The sequence below is a fragment of the Mirounga leonina genome, unplaced genomic scaffold (assembly GCF_011800145.1).
Source record: "Mirounga leonina isolate KUSES-001 unplaced genomic scaffold, KU_Mleo_1.0 Mir_174, whole genome shotgun sequence".
Taxonomy (NCBI): Eukaryota; Metazoa; Chordata; class Mammalia; order Carnivora; family Phocidae; genus Mirounga; species Mirounga leonina.
This window is the reverse complement of record NW_023270451.1, coordinates 72731384-72752832: the sequence shown is the minus strand read 5'-3', so window position 1 is coordinate 72752832 and position 21449 is coordinate 72731384. Positions and strand designations below refer to the sequence as shown.

General features: G+C 40.9%; 1 protein-coding gene across 4 annotated transcripts in view; it reads right to left on the bottom strand.

The window, feature by feature from the left end:
* CALD1 (caldesmon 1) overlaps nucleotides 1-21449 on the bottom strand; it is a 182700-nt gene that overhangs the window by 95013 nt on the left and 66238 nt on the right. For 3 of the 4 annotated variants that reach the window (XM_035021150.1, XM_035021145.1, XM_035021149.1), the window contains exon 3: nucleotides 3284-3393. In XM_035021150.1, coding sequence (XP_034877041.1) covers nucleotides 3284-3354 — 71 coding nt within the window. In that variant the 5' untranslated portion in view covers nucleotides 3355-3393. Of the gene's footprint in view, nucleotides 1-3283; nucleotides 3394-21449 lie in introns of those variants that run through there. The other variant, XM_035021144.1, reaches the window with a different exon arrangement.

The following is a 21449-nucleotide window of genomic DNA, read 5'->3' as shown; positions in this document are numbered from 1 at the left end:
TACTTGCTCAATCTCTTTTGTCTTTTGAAATGTTTTCTCCCCTTTTTGCTCAAGATTGCTCTGAAGTTACTAATCTACCTAGAATATGAGCTTTGTGACTATTGGGACACTGCTTGGACTGGTGACCACTCAACCCTGTGATTCAGGGTACTATCTTGTACTTTAAAGATAGTCAGTACATTTTTTTTTGATGACCAAATGAAATACCTCCTTTTACCAAATCTAAAGACCTCATCTTAAGGACTCAAGAATGATAGCCAAAAGTAGGGCAAGGACAAGGGGAATAACAAAAAGATACGCAGGCTGGGGGCAAGACAAAGAAGGGAAGGCTATGTTTGATTGACTAGGCTCACAGTCTAGGTTGTGGAAGCCATGTGATTTGAAACGGACCAGATGAGAACCAAAAGAGTGAAGTGGGTGTAGGACAGTCTCGGAGCAGCCGTGATGCAGTGAGAACATTCCAGTCCCAAACCCTTGAAAGCCAGCACTGCACACAGTGTATTGTTAGCTTTTTAAATAATCTTTTACATCTATTCTGAGGAATGAAATGTGTAAGAATCTGGCTTGTTTTAATTTTTGGTTATAACATCTGGTGAAAGTACAAGTTTTCAATTATTTATCATTGCAAAGTTGAACTGCACCTGCTAGTCAGGCTCAATAACAACTACTTGAAATAACAGGGTATTTTTATTTGGAGAGCCTTTGTGGGCAGGCCGTGGAAGTCAACAGACTTTCTCTTCTCTGTGGTGTCCCTTTCCCCATGCTGTCTGTAGGGGTATAGCATACAAAGGGCACACAGGCCATCTTTAATAAGTATCAGTGAGTATCAGGGTATAAATTATACTTGAGGATATAAATATGTAGTTTCTTGATCATCACTTGGTTTTGTACAAGTTGAAAAGCATGAAGCATACTTTTCCCAATTCTGTCATTCTGTTGGGTCTAAGCCCCAAAATAGGATTTAGAACAGAGTAGATGCCCAACAAAAATTTGTGGAAAGTGTGAATGAATGAATCTGCAGCTCTGAGCCTTCAGGCCACTCTCTATTTTTGCTAATTTGCACCAGCAGCACTCCTGATCTGGGTTGAGTCCTTTCTTTTAGTTCGCTAAATCCAAAGGAAAGTTAGTAGGTCTTCTCCAGTCTGGCCCCAGGGAATAATGTGTAAAGTCAGGCCATAGGGTCATAGACAATACCAAAGCAAAAGGAATGTAAAAATGACCACCAATCCCCCAGAGAAAAATCGACTCCTGCTACAGATGAGGAAGCCAGGTCTAAAGATAAAGGAAGAGGGATTTGCCCAGGGTCTTCTATGCCCTTTATCTTCAGATGAAAACCACGAATTTGGATGGCCCTTGATTTCTGGTTCTGGCCATCTGTTTCCTTGTACACACCCTGAACTTTACCATCAAAGTTGGTTGGACCATAAAACCTGACCTTCGCTTTCCCATAAATGATCAGATTTTACAAAATCCTAAAGAGTGAACATGGGCTTATTTAACACATCCCAGAATAACAGACCTTCTAAAGGTTCATTTTGAAACATGAAAAGGTAAATAGTACAAACGTAAGGAAGTACTTAAATACTTCCTTTGAAAAAAAAAGAAAGAAAGAAAGAAAAGGAATCAGATGGAACATAACAGCCCAAAAGAATTAATACAGACAGAAATGTAAATTTAAAAGGTTAGGATAAATTTGTGTAAATTTACTTTAGATTATTAAGGGTACCCAACTAAGCTTCACTGAGTACATTCCTTTAATGACTGACTTTAAGGAAGACATGTCCTTTCACACAAAACAAAAAACTGGAAGGGATGAACCATGTAGGTGTGTAGAAAATTCTTAGGCAAAATTCTGGTTCTAAGGAAATGGAGTTTATTCACTGTGATTACAGTATGGCTCTAACCACAGCAATCTGGTGTAGTACTCCTTACACATTGATTTCCCATATCCCTACTCACCTAGAAAGCAAAGACGCTGAGGATACTGATCTAGCCTGATGCCCAATTTCCTATCCTCATTCCTGAGTCCCTCTAGCCCCATACTCTGGCCTGGTCTATTTTTTGGTCTTGCTATTGGTTTCCTAGAAAGCCATGAGGGACATAAAAGCAGAAGCCATGTCCATGTGTATCTCGTCATTGCTTTCCCTGTCCCTAGCACCGTCACGGAAATTTGGTTGGTGCTTAATAAATATTTGTTGGGTAAAGTTATTCCATTGACTTTCAGTTGGGTCTGAGGACATATAATACACCACACTGGAAAGAGTAAGAGGTATGTCCCCCTGGGCCCGGACAATGCCTATATGGTAGTGATGCCCACTCAACATGGATGCTCTCCTTAGTTCTCCCCATCTCCCTGACACTTTTGTCTCCTCTGATGGTTTCTACTACATCTTTATGACCTCTCACTCTCCTTACACTTGCTTTCTTGACACTCACTACCATCCACCTTTAGCTTTTATATTACCAGTCCCACACTGGGTGTGCCCAAACTTATCCTCTAATAATAATTTCTTTCCCTTTCTGAACAAAGATAGAACATTTCTATCTCCAAAGGCCTGGAGACAATCTCCATTTGCATGTGGCTTCTCCCTGAAATTAAATACTTACCCCTGGCCAGGTACACCCAAGAATGCCTACTCTGTCTGAAGCCACATTACACGCCACTGTCCTTTGCTCTGAGGCCTAAATTTTACAAGATGCACTTATGCCCCATGCTTTGTATGTCATTGCTTTACTTCCCCAACCTGCCCTTGAAGTCACCACGACAGGGGCCTCAAACAACAGCTTCCAGCTAGATTCAGGATCTCCATTAGCTATTAACTTCTAATATGTGGATTACTGGATTGGGCTACTTTTCTAGTAAGAATAAAAATTTGTCACAAGATCCATCTGGGACTTACTGCCTTTATATTTTTAGACCAAAGACTCCCATTTCCTAGTTGGTTTTAATAGTCAGCATTTGTCATTTTTCCTGTCATTTCAATATTATAACTGCTTTTAAAACTTTCATCTACATATTGCTTTTGTTATTTAAAAATTCCAGTATGAAAGGCTCTGATTTAATGCAACTATTTGATTCTTCTAGAATCTCTCTTTTTCTTGATGTTGGTTTTCTTTTTTTTTTTATGCAGAATTTAGAGTCATAACAGGAAAATTTTCCATAACTACTCTGGCAAACAGCTTAGTGTGCAATATATTTGGCCCTTCAGAGTGATGATCTTTGAAGCCTGAAACCAGCATTGCTAATAACAGAATACAAATACTGTTCAACTTAGATCCTTACCTTTCCGCTTCGAGGCGCATCTCTTCCCGCTTTTGCCTCCTGAGTTCTCTGCGACGTTCAAAATCATCCATGGTGTGGCTTCACGTCTAGGGAGACGGGAGAATCTGGACCTAACAGGGAGGAGGTAGGTCAATATCACAGATGAATCAAAGTAGTGTTTCCCATGAATCACTTTTACCTTTGGCCCCCCTCCATTTCTTCACCCTCTCTTTTCTTCTTTATTCTGAAGAAAAACACCTTAGAAGGCTGGCAAGGTGGCCAGTGACCAATTTCTGACTCCCGAGCTGAGTCCTTCGCGTGTTAAATTCAGTCTCACTCATGAAACTTACTTATTAGAGACAAATAAGTAAAGATCCCAGGATTACAGTTAAAAAATAAATAAGTTAAAACCTCAGGAGACAGACTTTGAAGATTTGAAATATTGGTAGGATCACTTAAAAGCTACTGAATGATTTTGTTCTTTGTAACTTGCTGAGCCACAGACAAAGGTTATGAAAAAGTGAACAAAGAAAGAGGAAAAGAGAAAAAGAGTGAAAAAAAGAAAAGTGGCCCCAAAAGGAATATGTAGGCACTAAGAGAAAAGGAAAAGAGGGAAAATAGTAATAAAGTAATAGAAGTATCCAGGCATAATTTGCATACTCTGAAAGAATATTAATATCAGAATGATTAAAAAAAAAGACCACAGCAATAATACCATGAATAAACATAAGTCAGCAGCATTTTTAAAAGCAGTTGCAGATGATCAAGCTGTTTTCAGAGCTCAAAAGTCCCAGCTCTTTGTGACCCAACCATTTTATCCTCTCCTACCTCCTCCGGAGATGGTTTTAATCCCAGAAAGATCTTCCCTTTCCAGCTCTTCAGCTGAGGAGCTCGCTTCCCTTGCACTTCTGTGCCATGAAGCCAAGGATTCCAGAATTCCCCTGCAGCCCCCAAACCCAAAATGACTACCAGAAAAGGGGAAGCGGGCTCTTTTTGTCCTTGCTTTGTTTACAGAGCTGTCAGTGGTTAGTTAAACTCGGCCTGGAATCTGGCATTTAAGGCCTGCTTGAAGATTGTTTCCTGTGTGGAGCGGGAGGCCTCCACTTCCTCTGGAATCCTAGACTCTCCGCTGCACTCAGAGCACAAAAAATATTTTCCAGCCCTTTCTGTGCCCACGAGACAAGCCATTTGCCCCGCGTAGGAAAATGAGGAGCTGTGCAAAACCTAAAGCCATCACCTAATGACATCTTCGCTTGAAGGGGCAAAAAGCAAAACTTGGATTTTGAAGCCAGGCTCAGGAAGCTTCTTAAGTAAATTGTCAGATTCTTTTATTTTTCAAGCATTTTTCCCCTTAAAAAACTCACAACAACAAAACTAAAATCTCTGCCAACAAAAACACAACTATACAATGTTTGCATTTTCCCCCCTTTCTTATTCCTTAGGGATTATTTATACTGCTTATAAATCTTTTAGAAATTAGAATTTTGGTGTTTATTGGGAGTTTTAAAATTGGAGGGTGTTTTTCTATCTTACTCTTACCAAGAGTACTTTCTAAGTATTTTGCTGGTTATGAAGAAAAGAATCCGTTTTCCTTTACTATTTCATTAACTATAAATGTCTCTTCGTTTTCCAGCTTGATCTCTCCATAGTTATCAGAATGAAAAACAAGTGATCTGAGCATCCCTTGAGAGGTCGTCGGGGTGGGGGGGGGGCTGTCTTTCCCCCTGGGGTGGGCTCCCGTTCTGAGTGCAGTACAGGGTGAGAAGGGCCCTGTGGGCAGTGGGACTGAACTTCGGGGACCTGAATGCTAGGTGCAATGAGAGAGTCAACTCTTCTCATTCCTTTCTTCAGTGCAGTCTTTTGTTGTAGATGAACCACTTTGCAAATAACCATAGCCTCAGCAAACAGAATTGGGAGAAAGACGTCTGTCTGTAAGTAAGCAATTTCACTTTTCTTCATTTATCCAAGTAGCTTGAAAAGCATCCCCTCCTCCCTCCCCCAAGCTACGCAGTCCTGCTGGCTGCTTTGTTAGGAGCCATGGCTCGAGTTCCCTACACTACACCTCGCGTGGAGGTGCTAATAAGCAGCTAAGCCAATATCCCCGAGCAGGCTGGAGATGCACACAGTTGGCAGAGCCTGGCCATGTCTTGGGAGTACTCACAGGGAAGTGAGACTGACTAAGAGCATGTGGTCCCTTTGGCTGACCATCCTCACTGGCTCTCTCCCCACGCAAATTCTTTTTCTGCTACCCATTGTCTCCACCTACTCCTCACCTTTTATTACTTACTTGGGCACTCGTTTTTTCTTTCCCAGCCATAGATAAAGTCTATCTGTCCATTTATTTGTTCATTTGAATGCTGCTGAGTCTGTACATGGGGCACTAGAGGTGGGGGAGGGGGCCGCTGTATGATGCATCTACACAGACACGTACCTTTCTGGGTTATAGTTTGTGGACATGTGGTGGGTGTATCTGAGGGAGAGGAGAATGCACATCTGCGTACCGTGTGGTATGACTCTCCATTAGGGTGTATGAGGTTGTGCAGGGGAGGAAAGTTGTGTACGTTTATGAAAATGGTTCTCCGTTGGTCTCCCACCAGGATGGGGCTGGAGGTCTTCCTTAATCATCACACTCTTAGCCCATAGAGCTCCTCCGAACTTCTCTGGCACTGTCTTATTAAGGGGAGCCATGTCTGGGTAGAACTGTAAGTGATTCTTCCCCTTTATTGGGGAGCAGTGGCTTTCACGTCCCCAGCTCCTGATCTCTCATTTCCTCCCCTACCCTCAGTCAATGCTGAATTCCTTTCAGCAACACTGATTGGGAAACAAACTCTCAACCAATGAGGCGATGAAATGTCAAGGCAAAGAGATTCTATAAACTGTGGAGCTCTAGAGGGTCACAAATGGACAGGTTAGCCTGAAAAAGAAGTGTAGGCTGAGGAAGATATATACCCATGAATGTGACAGGTGAGTTCTTGAAAGTTTATGAAAAATCTAAATTTTTGTATTGTAAGGGGGGGATTGTAGTCATGCTATTGAAAGAACTCTGACATGACTTCTGTGTAAAGGGCAAAAGCACTTTACAAAGGCAGATGAATCATTACCTACGGATACATGTGTCTTTTCAATACGGGCTCCCAAATACTAGATTTTCTTAAGACGGCACAATCTATGCTGCTATAATTAAGTAATAAGTCAGTGTTACAGATTCCAAATCAGTTAACACGCAGCCCTTCCTTTTGGTAATGACACCACAAAATCCAGTCAAGGGCAGGAGAACGTTGTAAGCAGATAGCTTTCTAATCCACCACTCAGTTATTAGGGGGAGAAGCCAGGGAGAAAGCTAAGTCTACCTTTAAATCATCACAAACTGAAGAGTGAATGGGTTGGGGAAAGTCCTTGGATCTTCGGGCAATGCTACTGCTCATCTTGGAATGCATCAAGAATAAAATCTATTGTGTCAGGGACACTGGATAAGTTAATGCAGCTTCCAGAAGTCTCTAACATTTATTGAATATGTACAATGTGTTGGGTTATTTTTTCTTACTGTTTTTTTTAATTAATGGGTATTATTTCTTAAGAGTAGTTTCAAGTTTAAAGACAAAATGAACAGAAAGTCCAGAGTTCCCATATACTCCCTTTCCCCACCCTGCCCAGTCTCCTGTATGTTTGTACGGAATTGTGTAATCCCCCCCCCCCAAATATATTGAAAACCTAACCCCTCAGAATGTAACCTTATTTGGAAAGAGTGCCTTTGTATACGTAAGTCAAGTTAAGATAAGGTTATTAGAGTGGGCTCTAATCTAATATTGCTGGTGTTCTCATAAAAAAGGGGAAATTTGGACACAGGAGCAGACATACACAAAGAGAAGATAATGTGAAGACAGGGAGAATGCCATGAGAAGGTGGAGGGCAAGGGGCACCTGAGGGAGCAGAGCTGGGAGAGAGAGATGGAACAGCTTAGGGACAGGGAGCCCTGCTGACACCCTGATTTCAGATTTCTAGCTTCCAGAACTGTGAGACAACGCTTATGTTGCCCTAAGCCCCTCCGTTTGTGGTACTTTGTTATGGCAGCCCTGGAAAACTAATACAGCCTAATTAACATCTTATAGCAGTGTGGTACATTTGTTACAACTGATGAACCAATACTGATACATTATTATTAACTAAAATCCATAGATTACATTAGGTATCACCCTTGACGTTGTTTCATGTATCAACCATTATAGTATCAGAATAGTTTCACTGCCCTAAACAGGTTTTGTTCTCCATCTATTCACCCTTCCCTCCCTCCCCTGCCCCAACCCTTGGCAACCACTGATCCCTTTACTGTTTCTATAATAACTCTGCCTTTTCAAAATGTCATATAGTTGAAATCATACAGTATATAGCCTTTTCAGACTGACTTTTTGCACTTAGCAATATGCATTTAAGTTTCCTCCAGGTCTTTTTGTGGCTTGATAGTGCTGCTGAGCCACTTAAAAATATGTTAAATTATTTTATCTACATAATAAATATGTAAAGTAGCTATTAAAATCCCCATTTTACAGAATTTCAAAGTGTGTGCTCTTAGCCACTTATAATATTCTTGGACTAATCCACTATTTTCCTCTAGGAATTGTTTTCCCTTTCAGGAAATAAGCGAGAGTGCCCCAGGAAAGTTCTGAGAAGACTACTGTCAATGATATCTGGTCTAATTCATTGGACCATATAAACTTAGGTAAGAAGTGATCTTAAAAATTACCCATGCCTCCTCAATTGTACACCCATTTGGTTTAAATAAATAGAATTATCATGTCTCAGAGATCTCAATTAAATTAAGCCTCGCAAATATTAATTAAGCCTCTATTATTTTATTGTTACTTCTTTTTAATACTCATAAACCAGGATGCTCAGATTCTGGACAGCATCACAGCATACTTCTCCTCTTTGTGACGTTAAAGTTTCTTCTCTTGCACTGCACCTTCCTTATTATACACCTTCCTTTTCTGACCACTATAACCTCACCCCCAAGATAATTATTTCTCTTTTATTGCAAGGAACCCTAATCTTTCAACACTCATAACCATTATTAGACATATCCTTTATGACTAGTCACCATTATTTACCCACTGCAAATTTTACGGTCCAACTCATTCAGTGAAACCCCCCCCCCCACACACACACAAAAATTATACCATCAATATGCAATAAGCATTTACTGAGCATTTACTGTGGTGCCAAGTTCTGTCACACGCCCTGGGAATACAACAGTGAATGAGACTGAAAAGGTCCCTGTCCTCTTGGAACTTGTATTTCAGACTTCCTTGCTTCTTTAAACTTCTACCAGGTCTATCACACCCATCTTCAATTTTGAATCACAACTATCATCTGTTTTCTGGTTTTTGTTCTTGAGATTCAGGGCTTATAGGAGACAGTCAGGAACCATGTTTCGTCTGCCTCAAGGGTTTGTGTGAATTTCAGCTGGGTGCTCACTGTGGCTCAGTGATGCTTCTCTTCATCCTACATGTACTGGATGATTCCTGGGTGTCACGTATCCCAGCAGATTCCTCACCTCTGCCCTTCAAATGATCTTCACTCACCTCAATCCTTCCATCGTCTTTCCCCACAAACTCTTGGTGAACAGTGACCTGGACTCACACTTAGGAATCTGAAATGAGGTACTTGGACTAGGTAAGGGCCAAGGTTTCATCCTACTCTATATAATACTATGGTTCCATGCCTGCTCTCCCATCCACCAAAGTTGGATGCATCAAACATGATATGTCCATGTTTCCTCCTTTCCAGGTGTAAATGATATCTAAGTACATTCTCTTCTAATTTAGACAGCATTAACCTTCCTTTCAAGCACATTGTCCCATGGCATCCTAGATAAAACTATTTTATTGCTTCTCAACCACGTCATTCAATTTTCTTTCTCTGCACTTTTAATTCACATATCACATCCATCTGGAACGGGCTCCCCTTTTCATTATCCATATTCTATTTAGTCAAAAATTCCTGGCTCAGATTTCACTTTTTCATAATGGCTTTCCTGAGGACTTTTGGTAATTAATAAATGTACTGTTTTGCCACAGCTTAACTGTTCTAACTAGTATTTAAATATTTTATTGATATCATATTTTCTGTATATTTTCATGTGTTAGGCCACTTATGAATAGATAACCATTGCTTAAAAAATCTCTTCATTATCGGGACATAGTAGGCACTCAGGAATTATAGCTGATTTGAACCATTAGATTTTTATTCTAGATTTTACCATTCTGAGTATGGAAAATGTAACTCAAGCTGATTCATCTCTATATTTTATTGACTGATCAGTGTTTACAAAGTGAATTAAAGACTTTGGTAATAGACTATATATGAATCTCAAAAGTTATATAAACCCACATTTGCAGTAGTTACACAGTAAATCTGGCAGTGTTTTCTTTCTGACTGTAGAAAATGAACTTTTGTCCTTCTTAAAAAAATTCAATATATCAACCTGCTTTGCTCTTTTCTGAACAGAATGGTTCATTTGGGACTCAAAAACCAAATAAACACACGGATTGTAACATACAGTTTGGACTTAACTTTAGCTCAACCTTCACCATCTTGCTCCAAAAATTTGTGCTACTTAAGAAAAAAAAAATACATGCAATCACCAAGGCACATTTGTCAAGACCAGCAACACAGAAATAAGAATGAATGGGATCAACCTGAGGAGCTCTACCTTCTCAGGTTGTTTCTGTTCTCCAGTCAGTGGAATCCAGAACACGAAGCCACACTAAGAGCAGACTAACAGGTTATGGCCTGTATTTTTTTTTTTTTTTTTCCATTCCTGCTCAGTCTTTTATCATTATCTTTTCTCTATTTGTATTTCTCCATTTGCAAAACGCTGATAGACTTAACATGACTAAAATCAATGTCTTTGTGGCTTCTCTTCACCTTAGCAAGAGTGGGCAGTTTGGGCATTTTAGATTTATGAAGTGATGGTGTTTATGTGCACTGACTCCCAACACTTGGGAAGACAACGCATTTAGGGACTTCAGGTCGCATCTCAGAGTGTTATCACAAACACTACTGCTCCATTTGGAGCACTTCAGATCTCTAGGGCAATCACTGTTTGATGCTCAGGTAGAAGAGTAGGTTTACCTCCATTTAAAGAAAGAAGGCTGAGATGTATACAACTTTGGCACCAGGTCCTGAACCACAGCCCATCAATGGAAAACCACCACTGGCATTTAGAATAATCTCTACACCATTCTGAGAAGAGTGAGGAGAAGTGAAAATGCAGAACACAATTGCTTCTGTGCCCTTTTCCCCCAGAGTTTAAAATACTTTTCCTTGGCAAACTCAAGGAAAATACACTGAAAGACACAGATGAATACTAAATCAGAACAGGCCTGGGGCCACTTCTGCTCTTGGCCTCTAAAAGGCATAGGTGTGAACGCTGAGGCAAAGATGGAACTTCTCCACCAACCTGTGTCTGTGTGAGGACCAAAAATGCATAGCTTGGCCAGAAGAAATGTAGAAATGTGTTTTCTAACTGTATGCCTGATAACAGAAGCTAATTCTGATGTAAAAGGGTGGGGTCCTTGCCCCAACAGAACTATCCAACAATAGGAAGGGCTGCTAAGAAAGTGTGAACCCCTATTATTGAAGAGTCAGGTAGAGGTGAAATGGCCAGCTATTTAGGGCTGTAGTGAAAGATAGTTTTTAAGATATATGTAGATTTATATGTCAACAAGATAGCTGGCTAAGGCTCTGCGTCTAGGTGGTGGTGGTGGTGGTGGTGGTGGTTGTTTTTAGTGGGGAAGAGGAGAAAGGGAGAGGCAGTGAATCTTAAGCAGGACGCATATCCAGCAATCTCACAACCCTGGGATCATGACCTGAGCCAAAATTAAGACCCAGCTATCTTGCTAACACAGGGTATTAGCACAGTGAGACAGTTTGGATGGCAGGCTATATATCCAGTTACATTGCTGGAGACAATTCAAAGTTATGTGCTAGAGGTGCTTTGCTAGTGGTAACAGGTTTGCACATGAAGGACATGCTATTATTAATTGGGGACTAATAATTCCTTAGTGAATTTTTCAATTCTATTCATCATGATCCGCAAATACATTTATTGTGTTCTAGAATTATGAAGCAAGTTAGAGGCTATCTTCTAGGAGTTTATAATCTTAAGTGAAAAGCTTTGAAACCAAACCAAGGGACATTATTCATGATATCCCCTGGACATAATAGATAAACAATTAAACATATAAATCTACATAGAAGTCAGTTAATAAATTGAAAAGTGCCTAGACTGTTTCCTCTTTCCTTTCACATGAATCATGTAGGTGGTAGTTGTAGTTGGGAGAGTTCTGGACTTTTCTTCACATAAGAAATGACTCACAGTGTAGGTTTAAGACTAGCCTAAGACTACAAGGTCCCTGAACCACTTACTCACTGACATGGATTTGTGCGGATACCCATATTCTATTTCTATTGGCTTGTATTTGGATTTCTAGGTACATATCTGTCTTTCCTAGAAGATGGTAATCTCCTTGAGGTTATTACTCATTTTTGTGATCCTTCGAAATAGTATTTCAGGGGCCGATCAAATAGTCCCTTAACGGACTAGTTTTTCTCACAGTCAGCAAAGTTGAATACTTGTTGAATTGGAATGGATTCCAGGGCATTTCTTTCACTGCACTTAATTGGTAAACAGAGGAACTTGGCTGAGGCATTTTCAAAAGGCCGTGGGTGTCTCCAGGCCAGCTTTTAGTACTTTAGTACTACCTTGGGGGTGGTGGTGGTTCACTATGGAGCTCTATTTTATGTTGCGATTTGTAGCTATGGTTGTTTTCCTCTAGTGGAAAAGAACCTTGTCTTAGAAAGACATTCTGGTTTCAGGAAGAGGCATTTGTAACTGAGGGAATAGGCTAGTTCTGGGACGTTCAAAGAGAAAGAAGGACAAAGAAGACATATGATGAATAAGAAAAGAAGAGAATCAGGGTTGGGCTGAAACTCTCTAAATTGCCAAGGCCTTTGGAGATTCCTTGCCACTCCTCCATCATAATTAGAAAATACTGACATTCAGAGCCGATTTAAATGCTTCCATCAGTCTAAAAAAAAAAAAGTGTTGCCTGATTTTGCTCTCTAACCATGCTCAGTAATTAGAAACATAAGGCACTGTTCTGGATGTTTGCTTGGGAACCCACCTCTCCCAAGCCTGGTGTCATTACCCATTGGCTATAGGACTTTTATCTTTTCTCACCATCTCTCTCAGGAGCCCCAGCCCAGGTCACAGGAAGAGTGTGAGGTTGCCACGGGCATTCCTGGAAAAACCTGGAGACCTCCGGCGCCACCTCAAATCCTAAAACGCACAGAAGAGACTCATTTTGCCTGCCTGCTTCCTTGCTGGAGCTCCATAAATCTGCACTGCATTTGGAAAGCAGTAGTTCAAGTATGGTAAGATAGGTATTCAAACCAAAAGAGTCAAAGGGAGGACGTGGGTAACAACCAGCTTGAAAGGACATCCTTTTTGTTTAGGAGAGCAAGAAAGCTGTTCTGACAGCTGATTCTAGGGTTCCTCAGCCTCTTGCTGGAAAACCTGTGCTTTGCAAAATGCAGGAGGAGAACACAATCTAGGAAGCAGCAGCGGTGGGTTTTTACTTCTGACAAAATCCACAAGGAAAACAGAGAAATACTTGTAATCAAGGACTCCAACTCAACAGGCACCTCGCTTGTCCAATTGAAACATATGGCAACCACCTGCTAAGCATCTTGCAAAAAATGATACCTTCTTGTTTTTCTACCTGATCTACAGTCTCTTTGGAGAACATGCGCATTTCCCAGTTTTTCACACTCAAACAATGCTGTCCACGCTAGGTATAAAGATGACTAAGCAATTTTGTAGTAAGTAACAAAGCAAGTCTTGCCAATTTTGGAATAATTAAGTTTCTGCCGTCTAATATAAACAGTTCCAAGAACTACATGCAGCCTACCAAAAGTATATATTACAAGTAGTCAACACTGTGGCCAGCTGGCAGACAGCTCAACCTAGTAAAGCAGAATTGTTCAGAATTCAGAGTATTATTTTTCTTCTCTCCCATTATTTTTTCTGCATCCAACTTTGTTTCTTTGGGAATCTTTTCAAGTATACAAAGCAAGAAACTGTTGTGGAATTGCACCTCCGGTAAACGAATGAGCATTTCTCTTGAGATCTCCTGGAACACACAAGTCATTCCCATTTCAGCCCTGTCTACGCAGACAGCCAAAGCAAAATGGAGCAAGTGAATCTACTTTGTTCCCACTCAAGTTGAAGTGTTCCTGTTTTGCTTGACCGTAAGAAAGGTCTACAGTGACCACCAGACAAATGAATATGCACATTAAACTGTATGTCCATTGGGCACTGAAAAGATCTTCTTTCTGACCATAGATCCTTGTACTGCCTTTACCAGGTAGCTTGGTGGGCCAGAATTTATTGCTAATAAGGCTGAAGTCATAGATTAATACAACCAGGAATGAGTTAACTGTTTAAGAGAGAAAAAAAATCTTAAACTATTGCCATGTGCTATGACACTGATCTTGGCCAGCTATAATGGCAGATGTGGCTCAACAACTTCAACTTGAGAAAATAGAGATGGTTAGACTAACCCATTCCACCATGACCTTCAATAGAGTGTATGGTCAAATGAGTGTGAGTGTGTCATCACACAAAAGGTCTCTGCATATTCAACTGCATTACAAGCCCTATTGTCTTCTTCACTGTGATTAAATTCATACATAAGCAAAAGTGGTTAAGGCTCTGCAACCATCATCACAATGAAAACTTTAGGAAAAACATTCAACAAATATTGTGAAGTAATATCCGTGTACTAGCCACCTTGCTTGGTGTGGCAAATAAGTTGTGAACACGACTACTCTGCCCTTGCTGGGCTTATAGTCTGATGGTAGAGATAGGCAATAAATAAATAAAATACGAATTGGGATAAGGGTTAGAAAGGAAAAACACAATGCTCCAAGAGAGAGCGACAGGGGTGACCTAATGCTTTTCTTTGGACTAAAATAGGACATAGGCAGTAACAGCTTTTTCAAAGAGGAATGATATTAATACACATACAGACATGCATTCATAAAGAGAACGTGAGTTTATAAGACCAGAGTTTATATTCATTAAACAACTACATATATAAAGACATCTGTTTTGCGCCAGACACTCTTCCGGGTGCTGATAAATCAAACTTTTCTCTACTTGTCTCTCTTGAAGAAGTGAGTGAGGACTAAAGTAGCGAGTCAGGTTTGAGGGATGATGAACTATTCTCACCCCTTCTTTCCCACCTCAGGTCCTGTGTAAGTAATATAAAAATAATGATATATCAGATGCTGTCTGCCACAATTTATATAGACATAGAGAATCCACTTAAGATATCAACTTCACGTGGCTAAAGTAGGAGGCATGAATGAGGGCATCTTTCTGGAAGCCATCCAGCTCAGTGACCTTCTGACAAGAAAAGCACGTTTCCCACCCACCATTAAGCCAAAATTTGCTGACTGAAACAAAGCTGGTCCACTTTGTTTTTTCAAACTTTGGTTCATGATTCCAAGAAATGAACAGTCCATAATAAATTTACCCCAGTGGCAGAACATCTCACAACCAGCTTTTCCCCTTTGAATACCACAAACAGACCTTTCATTTGTTGACACACAGCCCCTGGACATTCAGGAAAACAAGATGTTCTTTTGCTGCTTTTTAAGTTAAATGCATTTAAGTCAGGGTCTCAGCTGAATTTCAAAAACAGATGTTACAGATGGGGCTGAACTGACCCCCGCAATGACAGGCTATTTTAACTTGAACTTGAATATTCTTTGTTAGCAAGAGGAGCAATCAAAGATGCCTTCAACTGGAAACAGGAGCAACCCAAGGTTTACTACTGTCTCCATTCAGTGACGGCCTATGGGTCTGGGAAGCTGTTGGCCATGTGGGACTCCTGGTTTGGGGAATAAGCAGGTGAGGGATGATGACTGGGAGGTTTACATGCCTTGGTTTTGAAGGGGCTAGTGAGGAAGAATGATCTGCTTCCCACACGCCACCATCCTGCATCTCTGGAACCCCCAGAGGCCCTCCATGAAATGGCTTCACTGCACCCATCACAGGACTCCTCTCCCGACCCCACCCTCAACGTGAAAACACAACTCACAGCCCAGGCCACACTCCTTAGTCCTGCAATAATGCAGCCCTTGTTTCTGCCTCTGGGCCTTTGTCGCTGCTTTCTCTCTCTCATTACCTGAAGTGCCCTCCACTTGGAGGAGAATGGATGCACCCCTAAGAGCATTCAAATTCAAAAAAAAAAAAAAAAAAACCACCCTTGCTGGGCAAGAGCAGCATATATATACAGGTCAATGTGGGGCTCAGGTTGCCAGTTTGTGACCCCTGATTATAGGGCCATTCATTAATGGCTGATCAAGCTAGGCACTGTGAGGAGATGTAAGAGTAAACCCACAAAAGAACCCATATAAGCTTACAGTCCACATGGAGAAGTTTATTTACTTAGCCTACTCTGTACCAAGCACGGTTCTCAGAACTTTTTAAGTATCAATTTAAATCTTCATAACAATCCGTATTGTCTCCATTTTACAGATAAAAAGGCCCAGAGAAGGTGAGTCATGTCTCCAAGGTAACAGAGCTAGGAAATGATAGAGCTGGCATTTACATCCAGGCAGCCTGGCCCCAGAGTCTGTGCTTTTAATCACAGAACAATGCTCCCATCTCAAAAGACTTGTAAGTGGATAATATAAGGTAGACTGTGGCAAGAACCTTGATGATGAAATGACCGGTGATTGCCTGGAAGGATCTATGCTCCTGTAAAAATGCACTTTAGTAGGAGCTGTTTCCTGGATTTGGCCTACTCCATGTTAGGGTAAGCTCATATGTGATGCTTATTAGTGAAGTAAAAATGAATCTCCTGTGTTTTTTTTTTTAAAGATTTTATTTATTTAACAGAGAGAGAGAGCACAAGCAGGGGGAGGGCAGAGGGAGAAGCAGGCTCCCTGCTGAGCAGGGAGCCCGATGTGGGACTTGATCCCAAGACCCTGGGATCATGACCTGAGCCGAGGGCAGATGCCCAACCAACTGAGCCACCCAGGTGCCCCTGAAATCTCCTGTTTATGTTCATTTGTGTTTTGGCAAACTGATGTATTATTTCACTTAAGTGGGGTTTACTTTAGAAAATAAGCTGAATTCATTCTAAAGTCTTAAAAAATAAAATACAGTACTTCACACTTTGACTCTTTGCTTTTTAAAATTTAATTAGCTTTAAATGTGAAGATCAATCATCTAAGTTTATCTGTTTGTGTCGGTCTCGGGGCAGAGCCACATTTGTGGGATGTGAAGATTATTCGGGAGGGCTTCTTTAAGAAAGAGAATACAGTTTTAAATGTAAAAAAACATTCGCAGAACGGTTGTGGCAGAGACGTATCCAAGGGAGGGGCCCTACAGTTTCAGCTCCATTGGTTTCATGGCAAATCAACTTTGGATTTCTCACCTTAGGGTCTTTTGAGCATTCCATAAAAATGTCACAGTATCCTTACTTTGCTTTTAATTTTCAATTTCTTTGAAACTACAGTTATGTCCCCCTTTAAAAAATGTTTCCTGAAAACCAGAATTTAGGAAACAAATAATATTGGGCGCAATTATGCATCATTCTTCAAAGCAATTTGCAGCAAAAAATTACAGATATAGCCAGTGCATTGCTTGTTTTGCCTATAAACCACATAATTAAGCATGACAGGTGGACAAGAGTGCAGAGAAATTTAAAATATTATGACTCTTTGCCAAGATGAGGCCACTGAAAAACAAACAAAAGTATTGGAAATCACAATTTACGTCAATGAATGCATTATTGGATTCACCAAATTTTCCATTGCATTGAATAAAGAAATAGTCCATTTTGTAGGAGAGGATGAAGGAACACTAGAATTGCTAATATAGCCCAGACCTAACATAGCATCTGAGATGGAGAGGGTCCAGTTCGATATACTGTAGAAACAGTAAATTCATGAGTAACTGAATATATGTGTTTGAGGAACAAGAAAAAGGACAGATGGTGCTAATGGTGGTCACAAGCCTCCCCCTTAAGCCCCAACTTACAACTGCATCTTTTATTTCTAAACCATTAGCCACATTCTGAGGGAGGCAGTTAGAAATATCCCCAGAGTCTCTCATTACGACAGATGTCTTTATGTTTATACATGGTATAAGTCTGTGATGGAATCATATTCACAATCATGGGTATAATATACTTATGGAAGGAATTCTTTGAAGAACTTGGAGAAAATGTTTTTAGAAGAGTTCCTTCAGTCTCATCCTGTGTGTATATTCTCTCTCCCCTCTGCATCCTCTGGGTATGATAAACACACTTTCCCCAGTCTGAGGATGCCCCATTCCATGATATATCCTTTCTGGTCATTAAATAACAGGACCCAATATTAACGTTGGCCTTCTCCATCCCTTTATAAGAAAGTGTTTTCAGCCAAAGATATTAAACTAGTCAACTGCTCCTTTCTCCTGTCAGAGAAACAGCCAGCATCCTGAAATCACAGCTCATTTGTACCACGTTGGCGTGAATATTCAGACTCCATTTGTCTCCAGCTCTTAAACGCTGGTGTTAGAGTGAATGATAGACATTTTGTTTTGAAATAGCAAAAAGGAGGAGGAAAAGAAAGGCCCAAGTAATAATTTTGGCCTAAAATATCTGTGTCAGGGAATGCGGCTCTGCCTTTTCCTTAGTAAAAGTCGATTAAAAAAAATCTAGATTTAATTTGGCGTAAAGGTGGACCTGGATGTAGAGAACGGTAGGAAGGAAACTGTTTCAGATGTCCCCACTCTGACTGAATGCTTGTTCTACGTAAACCCTCTTGGAGTACGGCTGCACGTACTGCAAGATGTCCACAGCCGCATTTTGTTGAACATTCCAAAGCAGAGTTCAGAAGCAGCTGGAACTATGTCCTTGGACTATATAAATCCAATCATAGTTAGAGCCTCAGGTAAGACTTTTGATCATTTTGGTTGAAATCTATTAAATAGCACAATCATTCTTTTTCTCTTTACTCATACCCATTGGAACAAAAGTCTGGAAAGGAGTTCTAGAAGAGACTTTCTTCTAGAAAGTGCTCCTGGCTCCACTGTCTATGTTTCTCCCTGCCCTCTGTGGCCTTCATCTTGGCTTGTCCACCCTGGCACAACCCCCTCTGTCAAGATCTGTGCTAGGCAGGAATGTGTGCTTCCACAGAGGCACCTCCTAAAGCCAGCTGCAATTCCCTGGCCTCGAAACTGCCATCATTTGGCCAAAGTTACAAAATCCGAATAGGGTGATGCTGGAATGTCCTCTTACCCCGCCTAACGTGAAAGTTTCCAGAATGTTGAGATGACTATGGGATTGTGTTCCTTTTGTCCTTTCAGTCCCTCACCAAACTTGGGCTCATTGCGTATTTTCTTCCTTATACCTCATGACAAGGACCTACACGCAGACTCCTAAAGGTGAGACTCTTGGGGAAGGAGTGGATTCAAGACATTCTCACATATCAGGCTGGTTCTAGAGCCACTACCAGAATTCTATAGAAAAGATTCTTAGTTTTAAGAAAGACCCCTTCAGATCCTGTGATAACAAGCTTGGGCACACCTGAACTAAACAAGAGACTGAGCACTTTATTAAAGGTGTCCAGGGAGACTCGTTCTGCAAAACTCACGAAAAGAGGAAGAAAAAAAGAAACTTCTCTTTCCACCCCATCTGGAGTTTCAACCGACTCCAAAAATATTGGCCCACAGTGGTTATAAAATCTCCCATTTATGCTGTTCTTAAACAAGGGCAAAGCCTTACCACTCAAAGCACTTCTTTTACATGCTCATAGGAAAATCATCTCTCTCTCCAAACCTTGTAGCTGACTGAAATTAATGAAACACAGTCAGGAGGCACCTATGCTGGCCATTGGCCACCATTCATTTGGAACACCCCATCTAGGCCATTCATGGATTGTAGAGCTATTTTCTCTTGACTACAAAATTTCTCTTTTCTCATGTTACATAAATAACAATTTGAGTAAAAATCACTGATTCAGGTGTCATTGATATTCTGGGTAGCTGCATAAAAATTGGCATCTTTTTCTAGCTACTCAAAGAACACTAAGAGGGAAGTGTGGAAGTGGGTACATGAAGAAAGCTGGTATCTCACAGTTCATTAAAGAACATGGGTGGGGTTTGCAGAGAAGGAGGAAGTTTCCAGACCTCAGACAGTTTCTTCCACGGATCATCAGACAATCCAAGGAAAGATCAAGGTTCTGCTAAAGAAAGATAACTAAGAGAGGAGAGAAAAAGAAAATAATTGCAAGGAGAGAACTTAAAGGAAGAAATGTAATACTTCAGAAAATAAACGAAATGAATAAATATCTTTCCTCCTTTTGTTTGTATCACAGAAAGCAGGAAAACTAGTGCTGGGATAAACCTGGCCCCATGAGAAATGACATTTGCTGGTGGGGCCTAGAGAGAAGATTGTTATGGCCATCATGGCCCATGGCCTCTCCACGCTCCACCAGCCCCCATTCTGGCCTGGCTGTGAAACTCTAAAATATTGCCAAAGCCTCCTTGAGAGCACAGGTAGAGGAGTGGGGAAAACCCGCAGGGATCAATGGACTAAGGAAGGAGTTCAATGTGAAAGTGGTCCACTCCCTTCCACTGAGCCCTTTACTGGCTGTCTAGACAAGATGGTCTATGCCCCTGACCCTGAGAAGGATCTACTTGACATTGAGGAATCTAATCCCAGGCTCCCCTATCGTCCAGTCTGATCAGCTCTGATTGGTTGATGAAAACAATGGCCACAAAGGAAGGAGTTGATGTGTGAGACCCCGTTGGCAGAAACTTGGGGAGTCAAATACATGCTCATGGGTACAGTTAGCTAGAGGTTGGCAAATTTGGGGAGGACAAGCCCCACAGGAATGGTGTGGGGCATAGACCCAAAGGAGGGGACAGAAAAAGAAATAAAATAGGTCCAAATAAATGAGGAGAGAGAAATAGATAGACATATATTAGTTAATATATATGTTCTTACAACCCCTCATTAGAAGTAGCATGTGGATTTCTTTTTCATGGGAGGGTTCTTCTGTTATTTACCAAGAAAACCTTCTGCGTACAATTTCTGGTGGCATTTTGGAAACACTGCTCCTCTATCTCCACGCAATCTCTCTGGATGACTTCATCCATTCTCATGGTTCTAATTCCTAAGTAGAGGTTATGACTGGGGACATCTCTGTCTCTAGCTCTCACCTGAGCTTCAGACTGGCATAGGCCCTTGAGAATCCACAAGTCCTCACACTCAGTAAATCCCAATCTAAACTCATCGTCCTTCCTTCCTGGAACAGCGCTCTCATGGAAGAGTGATAGGATCTGGGGCAGGCTCATGCTATTTACTGTCTCCTCCCTTTTTGAGAAGACAGGTAAGTCTCCTGGGATCAGCTAATCATATTTTTCTTCCAGCCCCTCTCCAGTCTTATTTCCACTTGTTGTGATAGAGGGCAGCAAATGAGGAGAAAGGACCACTAATAATCATCATTTGGAGATAGTCTTAAAGCAAATAAATTGTAGGTTCAGAGGCTACATCTAATCATCTATGTATTCATTCATTCAATAAATATTATTAAATGTCTTACTATATATAAAACTTCCCTACAGCTGTGAGACATGTAAAAGGCACACTCTTCAATTTCAAAACTAACACCATGTTATTGGAAAATGAGAGCTGCACACAAAGGACTACAACACACCACAGCATAACCAAATGTTCTGAGAGTGATGTCCATGCTATGAAAGTTCAGGAGAGAAGAATCAGAGGGAAGTCCATCTTCAATAAACTAAAAATCCAAATATTAGAAACAAACGATAATGGGGTGTTATGGATTGAATTGTGGTGCCCTGAATTCATATGTTCAAGTCCTAACCCCCAGTACTTTAGAATGTAACCGTATTTGAAGATCAAGTTTTTAAAGAGGGGATTAACTTAAAATGAGATGATTAGGGTGAGCCCTAATCTGATATGACTGGTGTCCTTGTCAGAAGGGGAAATGTTGGATGCACAGAGAGACACAAAACACGTGTGCACACTACAGGATGGCCATGCAAAGACACAGGGAGAAGACAGCCATGTGCCAGCCAAGCAGAGAGGCCTCAGGA